The sequence below is a fragment of the Euwallacea similis genome, chromosome 34, assembly GCF_039881205.1.
Source record: "Euwallacea similis isolate ESF13 chromosome 34, ESF131.1, whole genome shotgun sequence".
In the NCBI taxonomy this organism is placed as follows: Eukaryota; Metazoa; Arthropoda; class Insecta; order Coleoptera; family Curculionidae; genus Euwallacea; species Euwallacea similis.
In genome coordinates this window covers 1,254,315-1,275,510 of record NC_089642.1, presented here as the reverse complement: position 1 = coordinate 1,275,510, position 21,196 = coordinate 1,254,315, and the positions used below count along the sequence as shown (strand labels likewise).

The following is a 21,196-nucleotide window of genomic DNA, read 5'->3' as shown; positions in this document are numbered from 1 at the left end:
TGTAGTGAAATTGGAAATAAACGGTGAACAACAACAAAGGACCTTTGAAATTGGTCGAGGTTTTTTTTAATTATCACATGTTTACTCACGACTGTTTAGTAAATATATTTTCAAACATTAGACTTCAAACTTAAAATACAGTAACATCAAAATTTACTTTCTATTTATGAAGTAATTCAAATCACTTCTGCATCATTTCATGGACATATTGCAAACAATCGTTCAACAATTTTTTTTCAGTGAACCTCATTCTTATAGCCAATCGAGCATTTTCAGACAAACCTTCGCTACTCAAAAGGTGTCGATCCTCATCGATTTTAGTTTTATACGAGGCTAATAAAAGATTGAGTCTCGTTTCTAAAAAGGTCCACGATTTTTTTTCGAGGGCTGTATCCAAAGAGCAGTCTGGATGCTGCAGATCTAGCACTTTTTCGGATTTAAGCCAATGATCGAGTTTCTCTGAAATTGAACTAAGTGCTAATTTTCGGTATTGGAAACCTTCGATCTTACCTTCATCCATGTTGAAAACCCGTAAAAAGGCCAACAATCGTCCGTCGACTGGATTGGCTCCTTTTTTAAGGCAAAACTCAGCTATGCTCCAGATTTCTAATTTATCCAACAACTCTCGTCTTTTCTCTTGCAGAGGATCCGATTTACTAATGCCCAATCGAATCCAATAAATGTCGTTTTCGTTTTCTTCGTAGACGAACCTGCATTGGTGAGACGAATTGAGGAATAAACGAAATTAAGTAGCGGAAAGGGGAACCACGAGCGGCATAGGGGAGAAATCTTTCTTACCCGTTGTGAATAAAAAAGTCTGAATTGGAACGGGGACCGTAAAAAATAAACAGTTGTTCACCGACTTTAAAATCTCTAAAGGCCAAACATTCACTTCGGTCTAGTTCGGGATTATAGTCCGTTGATATCTAGATGAATTCAAAATACATGGTTTATTACTTCAGGATATGTTAGGTGGTTCCTTATTCCTTCCTTACCGTCCCGTTGGAGTGATTGCATAAGTCCCAAAATGGAATAAGAGCGTTTATGGCACTGCTCCTATCTTCAGAAGGTATCTTATTCTGTCTAGTCATTACAGTGGATACAGCCCAACTAGAAGAAACACATTTTAACGAGGTCATAAATTTAACAAGTTCCAGAAATAATAAAAAAAATTCTATTGCGTTTACATAATTTTGATAGTTTTATTTTATGCGTTTACAAAACCTATTAAAGGAGGAGAAAGCAGAAACGCAAGTGATATATGTATGTGTTTGATATGATGATAAATTACTTAGATGAAATATTATTCTTGTGGAATTAGTATTATATATTAATATAATAATGGCAGTAATAGCATTCTCTGTTGGCGAAACTAGTTCAGCACAAGTTTTGCACTCAACAACGCTGAAAAAGGGTGGATAAGATGCAATCTAGTGCAATTTCAAAAAAACATGAAATTTACTAATTTTCTGCACTACACACTTGCAGAACTAAAAAGTAAAAAATAATTACAAATTTGCCATTTAAATTGCATACATCAATTGTAATCAACACAGCAGAGAAAATTAACCATAGCAGTACCCTAATATACATAGTTTATAATCAAACTGCCAGTAGTGAACTGAATTATACAAAATTAACTTTCATTGTAACATCATTTAGAGAGGTATTTTAATTTTTAATCTATAAAAAAAATTACGAGAATTTTTCACCAACTTTAACACCCATTTTAACACAATTTTGCCGAAAATACACCTTTTATACAAATGTAGATACTAACATTTGGAAAACTCAAATTGAACTAAATTGATTTTTCATAAGAATGGTAATTAGTAATCAGTACTAATCAATAAAATGCTAAAGGAACACTGAATGTCCCAAGTTCCAATGCCAGTAATTATCCCAAAATCTCATAGAGATACGATATACATATTAAGAACACTACAAATACAAAAGTTATAAGATGGATGCACAGAGATATGGGCTAAACAAAATTCCAAAAATATGAAGTTACAAGAAAGTTTTTTTTATTTTGTTGTTTATTGTTATATATTGAGTAATTAACCTCTTTATTTTAAGTGGAATTCCCCATATATTTCTTCGATTCCTCCCAAGTTTTAAAGATTACTTTATTTGAAGTATCTTATTCCGGTTTTCAAGCGATTTCAACATATGAAAGTTTAAAATGTGGACCTTTTTTCACTTTCCTACAGTCGTAATTTTCAAACGCTTTAAGTTACTTCGGAAAGACTTATAGGCTAATTTTCGAAGCCAATAATAAAACTAAACTTGATATATGTCAAGTTTTTGACAAATTTTCAAATTAAGAGTACTTAAATTTCTGGTGAAAATAAGCTTATGATTTAGGGAGCAGTTCACATCAAGTTATTTCTATCTCTTCAGGAAATACGAGTTTTCATTTGAAAGAGTTGAAATTTGACTATCATGTACACAAATCTTTATACGAGTTATTGTTAATCTTTGAAGATTTAATACTCATGATGAATTTGTTACTCTGACTTCTTGAAGTTTTTTAAGATAATTTTATTTATTGATACTTTTTATGTACATGCCACATTACATACTGCTGTAGTGATAGATGCTGTAAACAGAAGCTATAATTTTTTGCTTAATATTACCGATGATTTATTTAATTTAATATAAATATATTATCATATAATTACTGATATTTCAAAACGATACAAGTTCCAAAGTCAGAAAAGGAAACATCGCGAAGTCTCGCAAGAAGTGGTGAATGCAGAAAAAGGTAAAGCTATAGAGGAGCTGCAAAACAACACACTAATAAGATAAAACAACGATAACTAAAAGAAAATCAAATAAGTGACTGGAAGCTTAAGATACCATACCACCTTAGAGTTTAGCTCTAGAAGGATCTATAAATTAATTAGAGTGGCAGATAAGAACCAGAAGACAAAAACTCAGATAAAGCTAAAAAAAATGATATTGGAGAAACTGTTATTTGGATGCCATACAACAGAAAAAGAGATCAATGGTTCTATCGGTCATAATAAGAACGACGAAGAAATCTCTCAAAAGAAATGTTGCCACACATTAATAACAGGCACAACAATAATCATTGACAGCCCGTCAGAAAACGATAAAGACTTTCGTAAGATCATAACAGAACAATATTTTTAAGTAAAAAATGCAATGGTGAATGGAAAACCGGAAAACAGTAAAATATAGCATATTAAAAAAAAAAAAACGAGGATGGACAAGTAGTAAAATAAAATATCACTCAAAAAGTAAAATGGGAGACTGAGAAAGATCGATGTAAGTTCAGGTAAATAATTAATTATGCTTCACGGCAGTCCCGGAGAAAGAGGAATTGAGTTTAGTGAGTCCGAGATTTTAGATGGATGACAGTCCGACATTATGTACGGGCATCTAAGATCACTATAAACCAGGCCCTTGTACCTGAAAGCAGATTATCTAATCCTCTGTAATAACAAAAAATAAGGCTATGAAGTTAGTTAAATTAGAAAATACATGCGATTTTTTGGAGTCATTTACTATGTGATTTACAGCGTTACCAAGCTGATTTTAATTATTAAGATATAAAAAAAATGATAAAACTCGAAAACTTAATTATCTAATATTTCAGAAAATATCTAACAAAAAAAATTTAATAAAGGCGTAAAAAAGCAACAACTGAGAACTTCAAAAAATCAATAAATCATAGATTCTTCAAAGTATCGAGTTGTCTTCATAGTAGGTCACATTGGACGAAAGTAGTACTTTTAAATTTATTTCTGTGTCAGATGTACGTAATTATACAGCAATTTGGCTTTAAAGAATGAACCTTGCTGCATCTTCAAAGTTTGCATACAATTGATTTAAAGGCGATTTCTTCCGAGAAGCCTTAAAGTTTTCACTTTTTGTTTTCGTTTACTTTCATCCGAATCTTCATATATGTGGAGTGACCGACTTTGCAAATTCAAAGAGCAATATCGGTGATACCACAGATTTCATACCTTAAATTTAAAATAATTGTAAAAGACATATTACTATTGTTATAAATTTCATTGTTCTTTGCACTATAATGGATAAATCGGTATTTTCGATTCATATACATACAATATAATAATAAAAATCCTACAATACAAAGATTTTTAGTAGCCCAATTAGGTTTAAGATTCGCCGTTCGTGCTACCGGTATAACAAGATTCTTCTTAAATGCGTTTGGTAATTTCTCCGCACAAAAGTTCCTAGAAACGATTTTTCCTTGAGAAGATGATTTCTCTCTCTGAGCATAGGGCAAAAATAATTCTACTTTCTAAATCTTTTATATAATAACCTTTATTTATCTCTTTAAGTTCAAAACGTCTTATGTTGAATTAAGGAGATGCATATGGGTATTGCTACAAAACCAATTAAAAAGAGCTTCTTAAAAGGCTCATGTGTCATGTAAATCACGCCGAAATGAGTAATACACCATGACCATCATGTTTCCACTTATTACTTTTACTTTTTGTTTGAAATTCCGGTCGAACATTACTTTCGCGACTAACTTGTTCACGTGAAGAACATTTTTATTCTTCTCAACCTAATTGGCTATTACCTGGATTAGTTAAAATGATTCCATATTATCAATTTTACTTTTTAAGAAGTCTTTTGCACTCTTCCATAATACATTGAATTGCCGAAAAGTAGGCTTGCTACTACCGTTGAACGCATGTTCATAATCATTAGTTAACATTTAGTTGTAATTAATTACACTTTTCCCACGACTATACAGGGTATCCCATTTAAATTTAGTAGTAGCAGTTAGTAGCGCTCACGGAATTTATTGGAAACCGTTGGATATTCAAAGTGGTTAAATTAAGAAAAGTTGCGAACGAATACTAAAAATTCATTGAATTTTTAGATTTCCCTTAATTTATCTACACAATGTTTAAGGATATTTAAATTTTTGGTTTAAATTATTTTTATATGTTTTCACGGGTCATTTAATGGCGATGTTTATAATAACACCATTCCTTCAGCACCATTTTACGTTGTTTATAGACAACCTTCGACTTTTTTTCTTAATATTTACCCGTAAACAACAAAGTAAAATTAGCCCGTAGAATACCTTTTTTTAATTTTCATGCAAAGAAGCCAATAGAGGATTTTGAATTGTGTGAGTTTAGATCAGTTTAGTGTTGAGTCATCATGCAGCGAAGGCATTTGACGAGAAAAAGGATGGTAAGATCAGTGGGTCTTTTGGACGGAGGTATGCGGCAAACTCAGGTTGCTTTCGAAATGGGTACTACTCAAAGCGCGATATCACAACTTTATGCATCATATCGAGAAGGAGGAGATGTGGCGGAAAGACATAGGGGTCGCACTCGTGTTACAACCCCTATACAAGACCGTTTTCTGAAACCTAATACTCAAAAACGCCCTACTGTGACAGCACCAGAATTGCGAATTATGCACCATGAAGTACATAACACTGATGTTTCGGCTAATATTGTTCGTTGTCGATTACATAAGAACAACCTTCACAGCCATCAACCTTTGAGGGTTCAACCATTATCATGGGGTAATCAAGGAGCGCGACTTTTATGGGCAGAGGAACATTCCTTATGGCGAGAAGAAAATTAGGCAACTGTGCTTTTCACTGATGAATCCCGGTTTGGGATTCATCCTGAATCCAGAATAGCATATGGAGAAAGTCTAGCAATTTAAATCGTCTCCGCAATGTTCAGGAAGTGCACTCTTTCCGAGTGGGAACAATTATGGTCTGGGGAGGAATCAGTATCGAAGGAAGAACTAATCTCATTCTTTTGAAGAATTTTTTGAATGGTAGAGCTTATGTTGATCAAATACTAGAACCAGTTATTGTTCCATATGCAGCAGATCTTGGTCCTAATTTTCTTCATGTGCATGACAATACCAGATTACACACATCAAGAGTTACAATGAACTGTTTGGAAAACAACAATATCGATGTTTTACCATGGTCACCCCAATCCCCAGATTCTAACCTTATCGACCTTATCGAACACATGTGGGATATTATTCAACGAAGAGTTCTTCATATGGGTAGGCCAAGAAACAACACAATTATTTTTATTAGGGCTTCAAGAAGCATGGAATGAAGTACCCCAACAGGATATTGATAACTTAATTCTGAGCATGCCCAGACGGTGCTGAGCGGTTTTAAATAATCGAGGAGGGCATACACTTTATTAAACCCTAAACATGTTTTTTTATTGTTAAATTTCCAACATAAGATTTTTTTTGTTTTGATACATTTGTAATAAATTTCAAAAATGTAGTTTTTTTGTGGCAAATATTAAATTTTGTTCAAATGTTTTTGTTTTGCATTTCTCTAAGTCAATTTTATATAACCGTGTTGAAACAATTTAAATCCAGGGTTTAAGAAAAATTACAGACGTACACTGCCGGCCAAAAGTTTGAGCCCACTTCTAGAAACGTTACGTTATTTACAAATATATTAAATTTTCGAAATATAAACACATTTTTGCACCATCTGCGATTTCTTTATTTTCTTCGGAACATATAAACAATCAGTCATTTGCAGATTTTTTAAGATAAGACAATTACGACGTTTTCCTATATGTTTAAATTAGTGCCGATTGAGCGCTAGAAAGGTACAGTCGTTTGTTCATAGTTATTACGTCTTCAATAAATATTATTTTGCTGTTTGTTACATTAGCCGAACAGTATGTTTGTTTAAATAATCTGAAATCAGATATTTAGTGTTAATTAACTTTTGTATTTGTGTGTTAAGGAGTTCATTTGACTAACAATCTTAGTTGGTTTAAATTTGTGGTGTTTAAAGAGAAGATTCTTTGAAAATGGGAAAAGTGTATGAAATTAACACTGATACGCGATCTGCCATTATCACTCTATATAATGAAGGTAAATCTGAACGTGCGATTGCATCTCAACTTAAATTATCGAAAACTTGTGTCCATTCCGCAATTGTCCGGTACAGAGAAACTGGCAGTAATCGAGATCGTCCACGTTCAGGAAGACCAAAAGCTACCACATCTGGTGAGGATAAATTCATAGTTATCACTAGTAAGCGGAATAGGCGTCTAACAACACCAGAAATTCTCGTTGAGGTAAACAAATCTCGATCCAAACCAATATCACTAACTACAGTGAAAAGGCGATTGAGGGAAGGTAATTTGTTTGGTCGCATTGCTATCCGAAAACCTTTATTGAGATCTCAAAACAAAAAGAAACGGCTGCAGTGGGCCCTAACCCATAAAAACTGGTCGGAAGGTGATTTTAAAAAAGTTCTTTGGACTGATGAATCGAAGTTCGAATTATTTGGATCAAAAAGGAAAGTGTATGTTCGACGCGGTGCCAAAGAAAAGATGATGCCAGATTGTGTGTTACCGACCGTAAAGCATGGTGGTGGTTCCACTATGGTCTGGGGTTGTTTTTCGGGTCATGGAATAAGTGAATTAGTCAAAATTGAAGGAATAATGAAAAAAGAGCATTATAAAGTAATCTTAGAACAAAATGCCATTCCTTCAGGGTTAAAACTAATTGGTAATGGGTTTATTTGTCAACAAGACAATGATCCCAAACACAGCTCGAAATTATGCAGAGGCTATTTGGATCAAAAGGAGACCGAAGGAGTGTTGAAAAATATGATTTGGCCACCTCAGAGTCCCGACTTTAATCCTATCGAGTTTTTGCGGAAGGAGCTCAATAGAAAGGTTCGGGAACGATGTCCTTCATCACGTGAAGACATGTGGAGGACATTACAGCAAAGCTGGAATGATATTTCACAAGAGACCATCCATAAATTAATTGCTCGGATGCCTAAACTTGTCAAAAAAGTGATCAAATGTAAAGGAGGATTCTTTGATGAAAAGTCAGTTTGAATGAAATTTGTTAATTTGTTTTTTACTTTTTGAAATTCTATGTTTATGTTTATTTCTTAGATTTGTTAGATCTTATAATACATGTTAATTTAATTTTATGCTTAATATAACTTTAAAATTTTTAGTTATCTTTGATTTCCCATTTTAATCAGGGTGGTCTCGAACTTTTGGCCGGCAGTGTATATTTAAAATATCCCTAGACATTGCAGTCGTGTGTATATGCAAAACAGATTCGTATGTAGACATTCATGAATATCGTCCCACTATCAGAATCTCGCTTAACTTAAGAGATACAAGGTGTATTAAATGAGGACAAAGTTGCGCATTTTAAGACTTAATAAGAATACATCTTCTAATCGATAACGGTGCTAACACTTTCCTAACTATTCATGAAAAACTGAAATTTAAATTTTTCATTTCGTACTCATAAATCGCGAATTATTTATTATAAATAGACCTAATTAAATATTGAGTTATTGGTTTTTCTCTATTCATTTTAATCCCTCTATTAACCATCAATTCAAGAAAATTATTTAAATAATCATCAAAGCTATCAAAATTATATTATAATTAAACAATAACATCGAAAATTGCTGATTACATTCCCATTTCCAGCACTGTGATTGTTATTTTTGGTGAACCTCCAAGAGGAAATCGACTATATGTGTTTCTAAAATAATAATATTTCAGCTAATGTTATATTATCGTCGTTCAAACTGTTTCTAATGAAAGACCATTAGCTGATGAACAAATTATAAAAGAAAAAATCGAAGGTGATTTTTTAACGTTAACTATTATACCGAAAGGCTAATCATTTCTTAAAGAAACTTAATGCAAATAAATATTAACCAACAATGTGAAATTCTACTTATTGTCTTAAACAAAAGTTATTAAAATGTATGAATAAACACAGGTTTCAAACAGATAAAATTTCCCAACAGTGTTGCTGTATCGAAGTTCAGGTGCGTGTATATGCGAAATTATTAAAAGAGGATTAAATTGACTTTTTGCATTATGTTGTTGCGTTAATCCTATCCAATGTGGAACAAAAGTAGAAAAATCTTTATGGTCCAAAATTAAGATTGTAAATCTTGAGTGTGTGTGTGTGTGAGAAAAAACTTATAGGTGCTTTTTTCTTCAGAACTGTTCAAAGAATTAAAAAAATTATTTTTATTTTTCGAAAAAACAGTGACGTTCTGGTATGAACGCCACTGGTGGATCTGAATATATTTTATTTTATCGAAAACTATGCGTCCTCCAGCAATCAACACCTAGAAAATGTTTTTCGAATATCTCAAGCGATTTCGGAAAACCGAAGATTCATTTTTCCAAATAAGATATATTCTAACCCGATCGTACATATTTCTTTTAATATTTCAGAAAAGCGTACTTTTCGAAGTCTCATTTGCCAACAGAAAGATTTACCCAACATCGGAATCGCTGTATAAGACCAGATTTAGAAAAAAAGGAAAGTTTATTTTTTCCATTGTGTACTTTTCACAGCAACTTCCTTTTACGCAAAATCCGTATAATTATTAATAAAATAGGTGTAATTTGCATGGGCACGAAGTTAATGACATTCGCACTTTCCTCGACATCCGGCGCTTTTCATTAGCATAAAGGCAATTTATTGGCGTTCAATTGGTTTTATTTGGGTATTTGTTAGTAAGCAACATATGGCATACAGCAACATATACATATTTGCCACTTGGTTTGGAATATTCAAATTTGCATATGTGTGTTTAAGTGTTGCCTTAGGAAAATGTACCGAGAAAATTTTAGAAGGAAATTTGAAACTCGAAATCTTGAAGAGGTACTTGAAGGCCCGCATGCACATAACGCAATTAAAAATGTTTTTTTAATAAATTTCTAAACAAATTTCAACATCATTCTTGTGTGTTCAGAATAGGCCAGCACCGAACATTTCGTATTGCTTGTATGCATTGCACTTTTCGCATTACATCTGGTTTTACAGAAATCTCGTTTTATTGAAAATACTGACGTTTTTCAACATTTCGGTCTGACAGGCACTCTAATCAATATTTTTATACTCACTCTCATAACGAGTGCATTCAGTACATGTACGGCCGCTGATTAATAAGGAAGCTAACAGTAAAGAGCAATTCAAATATAGGAACGCAGGAAAGGACAAGCTAGAAATTGGTTAAGCCATCCTTAACATGTTATCGTCAATAAATTAGTGATGATACAGAATTTTCAGAATTTGTTTCCTTTTCTTCAATTTTCATTTCCGATTTTTGAAATTGGAGGAGCAATGAATCCATCGTATAATCTTATTTTACTGTATGGTCTATTCAAAAACTTGTTCCATAATCTGAAATAAACTGGGAGGCGCATAGGTTATTCCATATGTAGGGAATAGGTGATTTTTAAAAGTCTCTGATGGACACTGTTACTATGTAGAAAATTTTAAAACTTATATTAGATAGGTATAAGATAGTAGGATGTGGGATATATTGCTTCTTGGTTAGAGGGAAGCAGTGTTGTCAGCTTTACCAAAAAAACTAAAATTCAAGACTTTTAAAGGAAATTTAGGATATATTAAATTAGGCTTATTTTGTTCATTTTGAATGCATACAAAAAAATAATAATATAATGAAGTATATCCATTTAATGCGTCCATAGCCAACTATGACTACCATTAAAAAAACATAAGTTTACGTTATTTCTGAAAAATCAAGGTCTTTTTGAAAATTTGCTTAATATTATTGAATTTTACGTAAAAATATCTATAAAAAGAAACTTATTTCATTGATCTAACTTTAATAGATTTTGAGATATTTGAGTTTAAAGATTCAGTTAATTTTCATTTTTTCAAATATTTCAGAAATATGTCGTAATTTGTCATATTTAAAACCGGCATCGCATTACATATGAAATTTTGTCCAATTTTGCCCATTTAACTGATTTTCTTTCATTTGAAGAAATAAAGTTACCCATACTGAGAGATAGATTATGGCCACCTTGTGTATATGTACATATATAAAATATTTTAATATGTCATATTTTTCAAAATTTTCATACATTCTAACTAAACACTAAATACCAAATACTAAGAGTATATATCTAGAGAAAACTCAAAATAAATTTTAGTAAAACAGTAGTGATTGTAAAACAAAAGATTGAATAGCTGCTTCATTGTTTTGACAGCAATTTTCATGGCCAACTTATATAAAAAAAATTAATACGTTGTATTTCTACCATTTTCGATAATACATATTAAAGTTACATATATCGTTGAAAAGGGTTTAAAATTGTCTATTTTGTTAAGCCACGGCTACGTATGATTTATATTTGAAAAAATGAAGTTGTAGCAATTTGTAAGAAAACGGTGAACAGCAGAAAAAAACGTGTACTCCATTAAACTCCTCTCAAAGAAGTGCTACAATAATATCTTTACGTAATTCCAATATTTTAATAAATAAGAAAGTTATTGGCGATTTTCGAAATAGCCAAAAATCGAAAAACCTTCTACAATATATCTTAGTGGGCTATAACGATATTGGGAAACGGTTTTTAACATTAAACATTTCTCAAAAATCAAGCCCATGACACCTAAATCAGTTTTCTTTTATCTAATCAGGAAATAGAAACACCCTGTACATGCCTCAAGCTATTATATTCCTCGGTCTAATGTGGGACGCAAGAATAGCCAAAGATTTTTTTTCTTAGAATTGTGTATTAACGAAATTTTAACAAACAAACATGGCCTTTTTGCCAATCCTGTAGTAGTTTTCTTGCGCAATGTATGTACTTAAAATACACCTATAAGCTTGCCATTCGATTGCTTAGTAAACTCTGCTTTACGTCGTTTCACCAATTGCAATCACCCCGAAATAAAGTATCATTTCCTGCACTCTTTAGCTAAATATTTACGTTTTTAATTAGTAGTTCGAAATTAACTGCATTTGCACTCAAGCAGTACCACAGCCGAATGCATTCTATATACTTTTACAAGCTTTTTTGACCTAATTAAACAACTCTAACCTGACCTAATAAAATGAATTAGCGTAAACATTAGGCTTTAAATCTTGGACCAAGTTTCTAGGGGAGTTAAACAGAACCCATAAAATCGCGTTGAGCGTTAAAAAATGCAAGTGTGACGCTGGATTCATATCAATGAGACTAATACCTCCATACCAATAATTAAGTTGTCTTATAGCACTTAGATGCCACTATTGATAAATTAGTTGCTAGCTATGTTGTAAACGTGTGCATCGTAGTACCTGACAATACAATAACAATTAATGAAGATGAAGATCATCGTCAGCTGTGAACAGCGCTGTAATATACGATTATAAATCAGAGTTAGTTAATAAATGTAAGTAAAAGAAATATTCAGATGGAATTCATGAATCTAACTGAAGCTATTTAGTATATGAAAGTTTTGAGAAACATTAATACAGGTTACACGAAAACGGTGCTTTCGTGTAACCTGAACAACCTGGTTAACCGCATTTTAGCAAAGAAACAAAATACCCATGATGTTTTTCAAGACACAAGCCTTTACTTTGTGTATCTACTACCACTTGACACATGTGTTTGCACGACTCATTGAGACTCTGGCCTGAAACCTACATTGTTTTAACGTTGCCTACTCTAAACCTCAGAGATTCAAGAATCTGCGAAACCATTGAGATCCCACCACGAACCAACAATGAACACATTATCCTTATAGAAAGGAGTACTCCGAGAGCACATGGTCCGCAATACGCGATTCACCAGACATGCAGTAGTTGTTCATCAATCGGTAGAATTACACACGGTACCGTTATAGCGATGTTATCAGCTTAAATTGCGCACTGAAATTGAATTAATGCCCAATTTGTACTCATAGAGAAGCATCGTTTTGTCGGTGAAAAATGCGTGCACTTAAAATAAATACCAAAGGTTTAAGTTAGTTTACTGATGAAAAATTATGAGACAATTTATAAACCTTTGAAACAAATCGACTTGTATTATGAAGTTTGCAGGTGTAAATAAGTTGGTTACAGTGTTGGTGGCAATTTCAATATTTTGCTGTTCTATTGTGTCATGTGAAGATACTGTTACCGGTCAAGACACGGCTGCACAACCGAAAGAAGATGATGATAACAGAGAAGGAAAATATATGTCAGAGGTATGGGACTTACAATTTATATTGCAACCAAATAGTGAAGTAAAATTATACATCAGCTCTGCAGAAATAGTTCCAGAAATAATTTTTTTTTTTTTAAATCATGCGTTGAGATACAGTTTCTATATTGCTCAAGGACAGTTCTGATGTTTCATTCTTTCAAGTAATTTCAATACACTGCCTTATAGATTGTCAATTTCACTTAGAAATCAATGAAATCAGTTATACATGAGTGGCCGTCATCCATCTCGTTTTATGCATAACTTGCTTATTGATAAAGAAACAATTTTGGTTAAATGAATTAAGTTAGGCAGGGTCGTGTATATGCAGGATTCATTACCGCTTTCACATTAAATTAAATTCTAAAGACTACTGAAATATCCAGAAAAAAAATTAAAATGGGCAAATATTTCAACGTTTAGGTATTTAGTAAACTATTCTTGATAGATATTATTCATCAAAATATAATTTTTTCTTTAGAGTGACATGCAATTTTATGCTGAAAAGCGTAAAAACTGTTTTTTCCATTTTTATCGCACACATGCGATAGAAACAGAACGTGCACGGAACTAGCTAAAAAAAAAGCCAAAAATGTTGGTAAAATGAACCATGCAGAGTGTGAGTGACCAGAATGATACACGTTGATAGTATATGAACTATTAGTATATTATACAAGAAATAAAGTGCTTGGTTGAGGTGATTCCGTAACCTCTTACAGACGACGACTAACTGTATCATATGCAAAGAAGTAAAGGGTACATAGAAACCAAAAATAAAAACACAACGTAGCCAGAAAAGAATCAGACATAAACATAAACAATCTCCCTAGACGAAAGGTAATCAATATTAAGTATTTATTTACGAAAATGGGAGACTGTTCCCATAAACCATCTTTAATATTGTGATTTCTAAGAAAAAACCTATAAATATATTATGTGATAAAATACATAAATAATATGTAATGAAATAAATGTAAAGAAACCGAATTGAGAATACTTGAGGAAGGAACATAATTTCTATGGAAAATGTGCATGCAAGACAACAAAATGCCAAATCTCTCGAGTCTAAACTTTCGACAACCAAGACATTGAGAATAGGACGTCTCAACATTATGAACTCACTATTATGGGATATTGTGAAAGAATATAGAAACGTTGCAGCTACGTTTTAAAGAATCGCTCACTTACGCAATAGTTTCAAATTTAAGTGCATAGTTCTCTACTTGATAACAACTAATAAGTACCTAATGCAGGTTTGGAAACCCCACTAATGTGGTGAATGTCTCCAATTAACATTCTAAAAATAAAAATATTCAATCTCCAATTAGTTATTTGTGTATTTCATTACAAAATTCCTCTCCGATTCAACGTGACAGATCCCACAATAATCTACCATTACAGCGCAATAATAGATATGCCATTTTAACAAGCTGTATTTATGCCAATCAGCTTTATTTCCTGCAACTCGTCTCTTGTCCCAATCTACTTCTCCGTGAATACCGTGACGAGACAAAATTATCGGAAAAACCTAAGGCGAAACTAGAGAGTTAAGAAACTGGGTAAACCATAAACCACTTTTCACTTGACCAAGAAAAACGTTGATCAATCAGACCTTATTACACCAAAACCAGTTTTGCCGCATAGTAAAAAGTGTCTTCTATTACTATATGTGACACATCGAAGAATATCCAATATCGTGGCAAACAAAAAGTGTGCTTGCAGAAGCCTACATCAAATTACGTTAGTAATAACTTCGAGTTTATTTAAAAAAAATAGTGGACTAAGTTAAGGCTCCATTATGACGTCGTTAATTAATGTTTCATGTACGTTTTCAAATTGTTGAAACTTGGGCGCAGATAAATGATAAATTTAAAAGGTTATTACAAATACCCGTGCTAAAAGAACAAGCTGTTAAGGAAGTAAAATTCAACTGCAAATGGTATGTAATAAATCTAATAATTATACAAATCGCGCCACATAAATATAAAGAAAAAAATTTCACCTTATTTGTGGTTGCTTGCGTCGCAAAAGTGAAAACGAACAACGATGCTTAAGTAAAACCCTAATATGGCATTTATTAACGTATTAAAATTATTTAGGTGGAAAATTATGAACAATGCAATCATTAAAAATAAAGTAAATTAATTAAAAAAATCACATTGACTGTAGGTTGTATCTCTCCTCTTACTGAGGACGTGCTCCCTTACTATACCAAACTTTCTACGTGGTACAATGCATGTTAATTTTTAGAAATTTCAATTTCTTGTTCAACTTAAAATCTTTTGTGTCTAACATTTTTTCACTTAGGTTTCATATAAAAATCTCTCGGTAGGAGACCTTCTTTTCAAAACCCTGCATGTAACTGGTACTAAAAACAAATAATTTTTAAAACTTCTAGAAACCATAGAATAAGAAATCACGACCTTTCAATCATTCAATCATTATCTTGTAAGGACAACAATGTTTGTTATATTATACAGAGGGCAAAATGCCAACGGGAACAAGATGTGTTACATACGTACATATCTAATAGAAATAAGTAATCACACATTCTATCGGGGTAGTGGTCTTTTTGGAAGCTAGGAATATTTAAACGAAGGGTTTCAAAATTCCAAATAATTAGTAGTTTTAAAAACCAAAGACAAACAATATGGCACCGCCTATCAAGTACCTAATACTAAGTTGCTATATGTCCTTGAAACAACTACTCTGTTAGTGACAACGAATTCTACTTGTATACTTAGTTGTTTTTTTTTGAAATTACAGAATCTAAACGTATACATATGTTATTCCAACTTATTAAAATCGTGGGTTTGCCATGAAATACAAGTGTCCTCTTCCCTATGAATTGAGGGCAGTGACAAATGCCGAATTTGGCAATTGAGGAAGTTAGAAGTTCAGCTATTGTCCAACTCTGTCAATATAGTATTAAATAATGTCACATGAGCAAATGTAATCATCTGATGTAAATAATGCATTTTCTTAAACATTACCGCAACCAATAGCGGGTGAGACGAAAACTATTTCGAGACCTGTCAATTAAGGAGTGTGTTAATGCTGCTTCATTGAAAACTGTCTATTATTTTTAAAATTCTCGATTGTGTCAAATGTCATATAAATCCAATAAAACTCAAACAATATGCAGTAAAAATGTAACTAGAAACTACTTTTCCAACGGCACAGTTAAGAACATTCCACAATTAAAGCTATACAGGTGTGTAAGGAAATATCAACAATATTAATTGGATCAATAAATCTTTATCTCTAGCCGACTAAAAAACCAGTATAGTTCCTTGAATTTATATGGGGTAATAACAATATTCGATGGCCATATGTCTTGATTTTATCACACTTAATTAACTGCCTAAGAGTCTAAGGCATATAATCATCTTATGTATTACTTCTTGTATTCAGTCGAATAGATAAGTAGCAAGGTAGTAGCCATAATAGAAATCTCATTTAAAATTATGTAAAAATCATAAATGGGGTTATTTAACTTTCAGAGCTGGCACGCAATACACGCCATCCCCGAAGGAACCTCGGGCTGGATCCCTCGAGATTCAACGGATAACCAAGGGACGGGTTTGATCAAACGAAGGCGGTTGCGTAAAAGAAAGAGACGACCGCCTGTAGTCAGCTATCTGGATCAGAATACTGAGACCACTAGTCCAAAAATTACCGAACAGCAAGGTAGGCTTCGAACCATTACTTAATTCTAATAACAAACTAAAATTAATTGTATTTGCAAAGTCGAACATGGAATGAATCACGATAGTGGTCCTTGGGAGGAACTACTCGAAGAAAGTGTAAGGCCTTATGTTCGAAGAAAAGTAAGTAGCAATTACTACAGTTTCTGATATATGGGAAATAATCTTTTACTTAGGTTACTCCTGCCTATCAAAGTCAAAAAGAAAACATCGAAATAATAACAAGTGAAGACTCTAGTTTTAGTCCCCTTAGCGCCTCAATTCAATTCGGCTCTGCAGAAACACCTGAGCTACAGTCGGACAGAGAAAATGTATACGAAAATGTTTTAATAACTAAAAAACCTCAAAATCTCAAGGAAATTCTCAAACAAAACGGGGGTCTCAGTCTAAGCGAAATTCTACAGAAAAAAAATATTACTTTAGCAGAATTGCTAATGGGAAACGAGAAAGCTATTAAAGCCCTTACTACAAAATCTCCTGAACAGACTGCTGCAGTATATCCAATTACATCTACAACTCAGAAAAATCCAGAAATTTTTAAGTATAAGAGAGTGCTTCCCTCTGTGGCGCTGCGCAAAGCCAATATTAATAGAAAATACGAAACATCCGAATCGTTGAGCAACAAAGAAACGATGGAGGCCCAAAGGAAGAGGTTAAATTTGTTGCAGAGTTATCCGCAAAACGGAAAATTTGCTGACATTGCTAGGTATGTATTTATCCTTCTTCATACCCCAATCATGATTTATTGTGGTATGCTATTTTTAAGAATAATTTTACATCCGAATTGGTGTGAGGTGTGAAATGGAATTGCATCCAAGATCAGAAATCGTTAGGTCTCAATCACGAACACTTTGAATCGTCAAACGAGATGACTTCATTAAGCGTCGAGAAACACATCTCTAATCTCTAGTATCAAACCTAATTATTAAATTTTTAAGAATGATTTATTGTTAATATAGCATTCAAATCAGTTTTTCTCTATCTACTCAGAAAATACGATTTTATGACTACAGGTTACATGAATCGCTGTATATCTGATCGACTTATGTATATTCCAGGTACGGAGTGATCATTGAACCAACTACCGAAATTAAACCATTCATTTCCACAAGCATCGCACCAGCCGTAACAACCAGTATTAACGAAAACACATTTATAGACACTAATTTAAGCATAGAAACGGTTCCGAACGAAATGAAGACAATTGAAAAGATAAACACCAGCACCACGACAACGCCAAAGGTTCCCAAAGCCTCAGCTAACAAACAACTACCATTGACTAGTGCAAAACTCATGAAAATGACAACCAAAAAATTGACTACCCCTCCTAAAGTCACAACAACTATGGAAACTATTGAGGTGGAAGAAGAAAATTATCCAAAACAAAGCCATGCCCTGTTGAAACCTATCAAAATTAATGTCAAAGAGGTCATGGGTTTCCCTAATTCTAAAAACGCCTTCGAAGATAAGGTAAGTTAATATTTAGTTACTATCAAAATTCACTCTCTAATAAAATATTCACTTACAGGTTACTGATGGGCCCCTGCACATGATCATTGACCTAGATAATTTAGAAAACATTCCTACCAAAATAATCTCAACTACAACTTCATCGACTACACCAACTACTACAACAACTACAATAAATCAAGAAACCACAAAACTTACACCACACACTGCTAAAGAAGAAATACTGCAACTCCTAAAAGATCCACGAGGCAGGGCAGGACTTTCCAGAATTCTAGAACAAAGAAATATGACCATTGAAGAGTTGATTGCACAAAGAGAACGAGGCTCCAGTCAACTACACTTGGCCGACATATTTCATAACAACACTAGAGAGCCTGAACCTGTGGAGGAACCTCTTGAAGGAAAAGTTAGTTCAGAAATATTTACAAATTTCCCACTTTTTATGAGACGTCCTAAAGAATTGGTCATTGAAGACAACGCTACAGAAAAAACTTTGAAGAATAGTTTTCATAGTTTCAAGGTGCCTACTAATTTTTCAGAAAGTGCAAAAAATGACCAATATTTTCCTTGGCAGAGGCTTTATCCCGAATTATTCAACAATCAAAATCAACCGAAAGCTGAAGAAATATCAAAAAAAGATATTGTAAAATTGGAACCCGCTGATATATTAACTGAAGAAGATTTGCGCGTATTGGAAGAAATTGATCAGACATTGTATTCTTCGGTTTCAAATGAAGAGTTGAATGCAGTTGACGAACCACCTCGTAGACTAATAAATATCTCCCCAGGTGTTAAATCTGCAATAGTAGCTAGTTTGGCTATAATAGTCTTATCAATGATAGTCTTTGTAACTATTTTGATGACCTTCAGATGGATGCAAAGAAAAAAAAAACAGCTAAAATATAATGAGAGCCTAAAGCCCTCTCTTATAAGCGTCAAACATAGAAATATTAAGACGTTTGTGGCGGAAACGCTAAGAAAGAACAATGCTAATTATTATAAACGGCACATGCAGAGTATGAGTGATAATGATAGTTGGCACCGAGAAAGCCAAAGGAAGAATGTATACTGAAAAATATAATTCATGAATAGGTTTGTGAGGTAGTGAAATATTTATTTTGCGTGCTCAAAAATATTAAAAGACTTTAGTAGATATATAAGTGTAATAGTATAATTAATATACTATGTTTTTAATAAATGAGTACCTACCTAACAAAAAACATATAATACAAGAAATTGAGCAAGTAAAAAAGAGATTCTTATAAGAATTTTTGTCATAGAGTCCAGTAAAAACTGTGTTTGTAACTGTACATAATAACAGATATACTCTGTAAAGTCACGATTTTTACAAAACCTGTGCACATAACTTTAGCTGCAAAAAGTCAATTTGAGTTGTTTCTGAAATCAGTGATTCAAGTAGGTAACCTTGATTTTGATATTATTATAATTCAACAAAAAAAATGGTAATTTACCAGTACTCGCTGAAGGTAAACTTGGCTTTCATCAATTCACTGACAGGATCATCCATAGTCCAAAACAACTTGTGAAAATAGGCATATTGTCGAACAATGCTCTTAATTTGCTTCAAAGCAATTTCTAATGTAGGGCTTCCTTTCAATTCTTCCAACTCATTAACAGTATAAGTCAGTACTGTATTGTAAGATTTTGGTAGAATATCAATGTAGGGTCTCCAAAAGGGATTGTTTGAAATTTTTTCAATTAGCAGATATATAGTTAATAGCACATTAGGCATATTTTTTAATATTTCCACCTAAGTTGGAGTAAAAAAGTCATAATATTACTTCATGATTAGAAATAATTCTTAAGAGTTAAATACCTTGTTTAGTAAATCCTGGACCATGCTCTTTTTTGCACTCTCCACAGACATCATGACTTTCCTAGGAATTGCAATAACTAATGAATTTTGAGAAATATCTTGGTCTACCCTAATTCCCAAATCATATCCTTCAAAGTGGACAATTGAACACCCATGAATCTCAGCACCATTTTCTTTAAGCCACTTTGTAAAGTTTTTAATTGTTTCTTCACCTCTTTGAGACCCTTGAGATTCTATTGCAGGAACATTGGAAGCTGAAATCTAAGAAGTAGATGTTTCTTTATAACATTTTATATTCCATGATACTTCTACATAAATTTGACTATTAATATAACATGAAAAAAAAACAATGCTATGAGCATACAAAAAGCAACTCAAAATACTTGTAGTTTTAAATTTATGAAGATAAATATCTTATAAGAGATATTATAGAGTATCTTACAATTAGATTATAGATCTCTTATAGAAAGTATAAAAGAATGTTACAAAAAAACCTACATGAACTTTTCTGAGCAATTTTGTTAACCCTGTGAATGAATGACCCTATACCTCAGTTCTAAATACCTACCTTATTCTGCTTTTTTAATAATTTCTCCTCGAGAAACTTGATTCTATCCAAGTATACAGCTATTTGCTTCTGACATTCCAAAGACTGGGGTATATTACTATGGGTGGGAAGTGTTGTTAATCTGAGCAGACTATCTACAGTTTCCAGCAGCTCCTTCTCCTCTTTGGCTGATTTGGCTTTCTTGTTTAAGCCCCTCAATTTGTTGGAGTTGTTCTGTGACTGGGATTGCGTTTTTTTACCCATTGATTCTAAATAATCAGAACTAGGGGCAAAATGTACGTTTTCAATGATATGCTTGTTTTCCTTTTATGGTGATTTAGTTTTATGTCATGATCAAATTTCCGTTTGTATACAAAAATTAAAAATAAAACAAGTCGCTGACAGCCTAGTCAGCAGGTGAGGCCGCCGTCGCATATAGCAGAAAATGGAAAATACCTAAAAGCGGAACAGAACGGAACGTAACCTCGAAATCCGCTGTGTACCAAACAAATGAGACCTTTATGTTTGATATTCCGCTTATACATATGTGACGGGATAAGTGATTTTCTTTTGCATGTGATTCTAATTATGGTCATTAAAAAAATATTGTCTACATAGATCTACG

At 32.9% G+C, this 21,196-nt stretch overlaps 3 protein-coding genes and 1 long non-coding RNA gene across 4 annotated transcripts in view; 2 read left to right on the top strand and 2 right to left on the bottom strand.

Moving 5' to 3' along the window:
* Window positions 1–21,196, bottom strand: part of LOC136418354 (uncharacterized) — a 212,240-nt gene that overhangs the window by 17,211 nt on the left and 173,833 nt on the right. The gene's annotated exons all lie outside the window — the stretch shown is intronic.
* Window positions 63–21,022, bottom strand: Setd3 (SET domain containing 3). Its single transcript, XM_066404386.1, has 7 exons — window positions 20,593–21,022; window positions 20,025–20,285; window positions 19,660–19,958; window positions 996–1,110; window positions 799–926; window positions 511–710; window positions 63–459 (listed from the first exon to the last, which is right to left on the bottom strand). The coding sequence occupies exons 1-7, from the start codon at window positions 20,833–20,835 to the stop codon at window positions 182–184; spliced, it is 1,524 nt and encodes a 507-aa protein (XP_066260483.1). The 5' UTR covers window positions 20,836–21,022; the 3' UTR covers window positions 63–181.
* Window positions 5,800–21,196, top strand: part of RpL27 (ribosomal protein L27) — a 94,713-nt gene continuing 79,316 nt past the window's right edge. Inside the window, exon 1 of the mRNA XM_066404391.1 lies at window positions 5,800–5,804. The gene's annotated coding sequence lies outside the window, so the exon portion shown is untranslated. The remainder of the gene's footprint in view (window positions 5,805–21,196) is intronic.
* On the top strand, window positions 12,545–19,417 carry LOC136418339 (uncharacterized). The gene is made up of 6 exons (XM_066404373.1): window positions 12,545–13,014; window positions 16,514–16,700; window positions 16,761–16,840; window positions 16,894–17,423; window positions 17,776–18,187; window positions 18,246–19,417. The coding sequence occupies exons 1-6, from the start codon at window positions 12,856–12,858 to the stop codon at window positions 19,257–19,259; spliced, it is 2,382 nt and encodes a 793-aa protein (XP_066260470.1). The 5' UTR covers window positions 12,545–12,855; the 3' UTR covers window positions 19,260–19,417.

Coding starts and splice junctions, on each gene's coding strand:
- LOC136418339 (XM_066404373.1), top strand. CDS start 12,856: ATGAAGTTTGCAGGTGTAAATAAGTTGGTTACAGTGTTGGTGGCAATT. Junction 13,015..16,513: donor AAGGAAAATATATGTCAGAG/GTATGGGACTTA, acceptor TTTAACTTTCAG/AGCTGGCACGCAATACACGC. Junction 16,701..16,760: donor AAAAATTACCGAACAGCAAG/GTAGGCTTCGAA, acceptor GTATTTGCAAAG/TCGAACATGGAATGAATCAC.
- Setd3 (XM_066404386.1), bottom strand. CDS start 20,835: ATGGGTAAAAAAACGCAATCCCAGTCACAGAACAACTCCAACAAATTG. Junction 711..798: donor GACTTTTTTATTCACAACGG/GTAAGAAAGATT, acceptor TCACCAATGCAG/GTTCGTCTACGAAGAAAACG. Junction 460..510: donor GGTTTTCAACATGGATGAAG/GTAAGATCGAAG, acceptor GTTCAATTTCAG/AGAAACTCGATCATTGGCTT.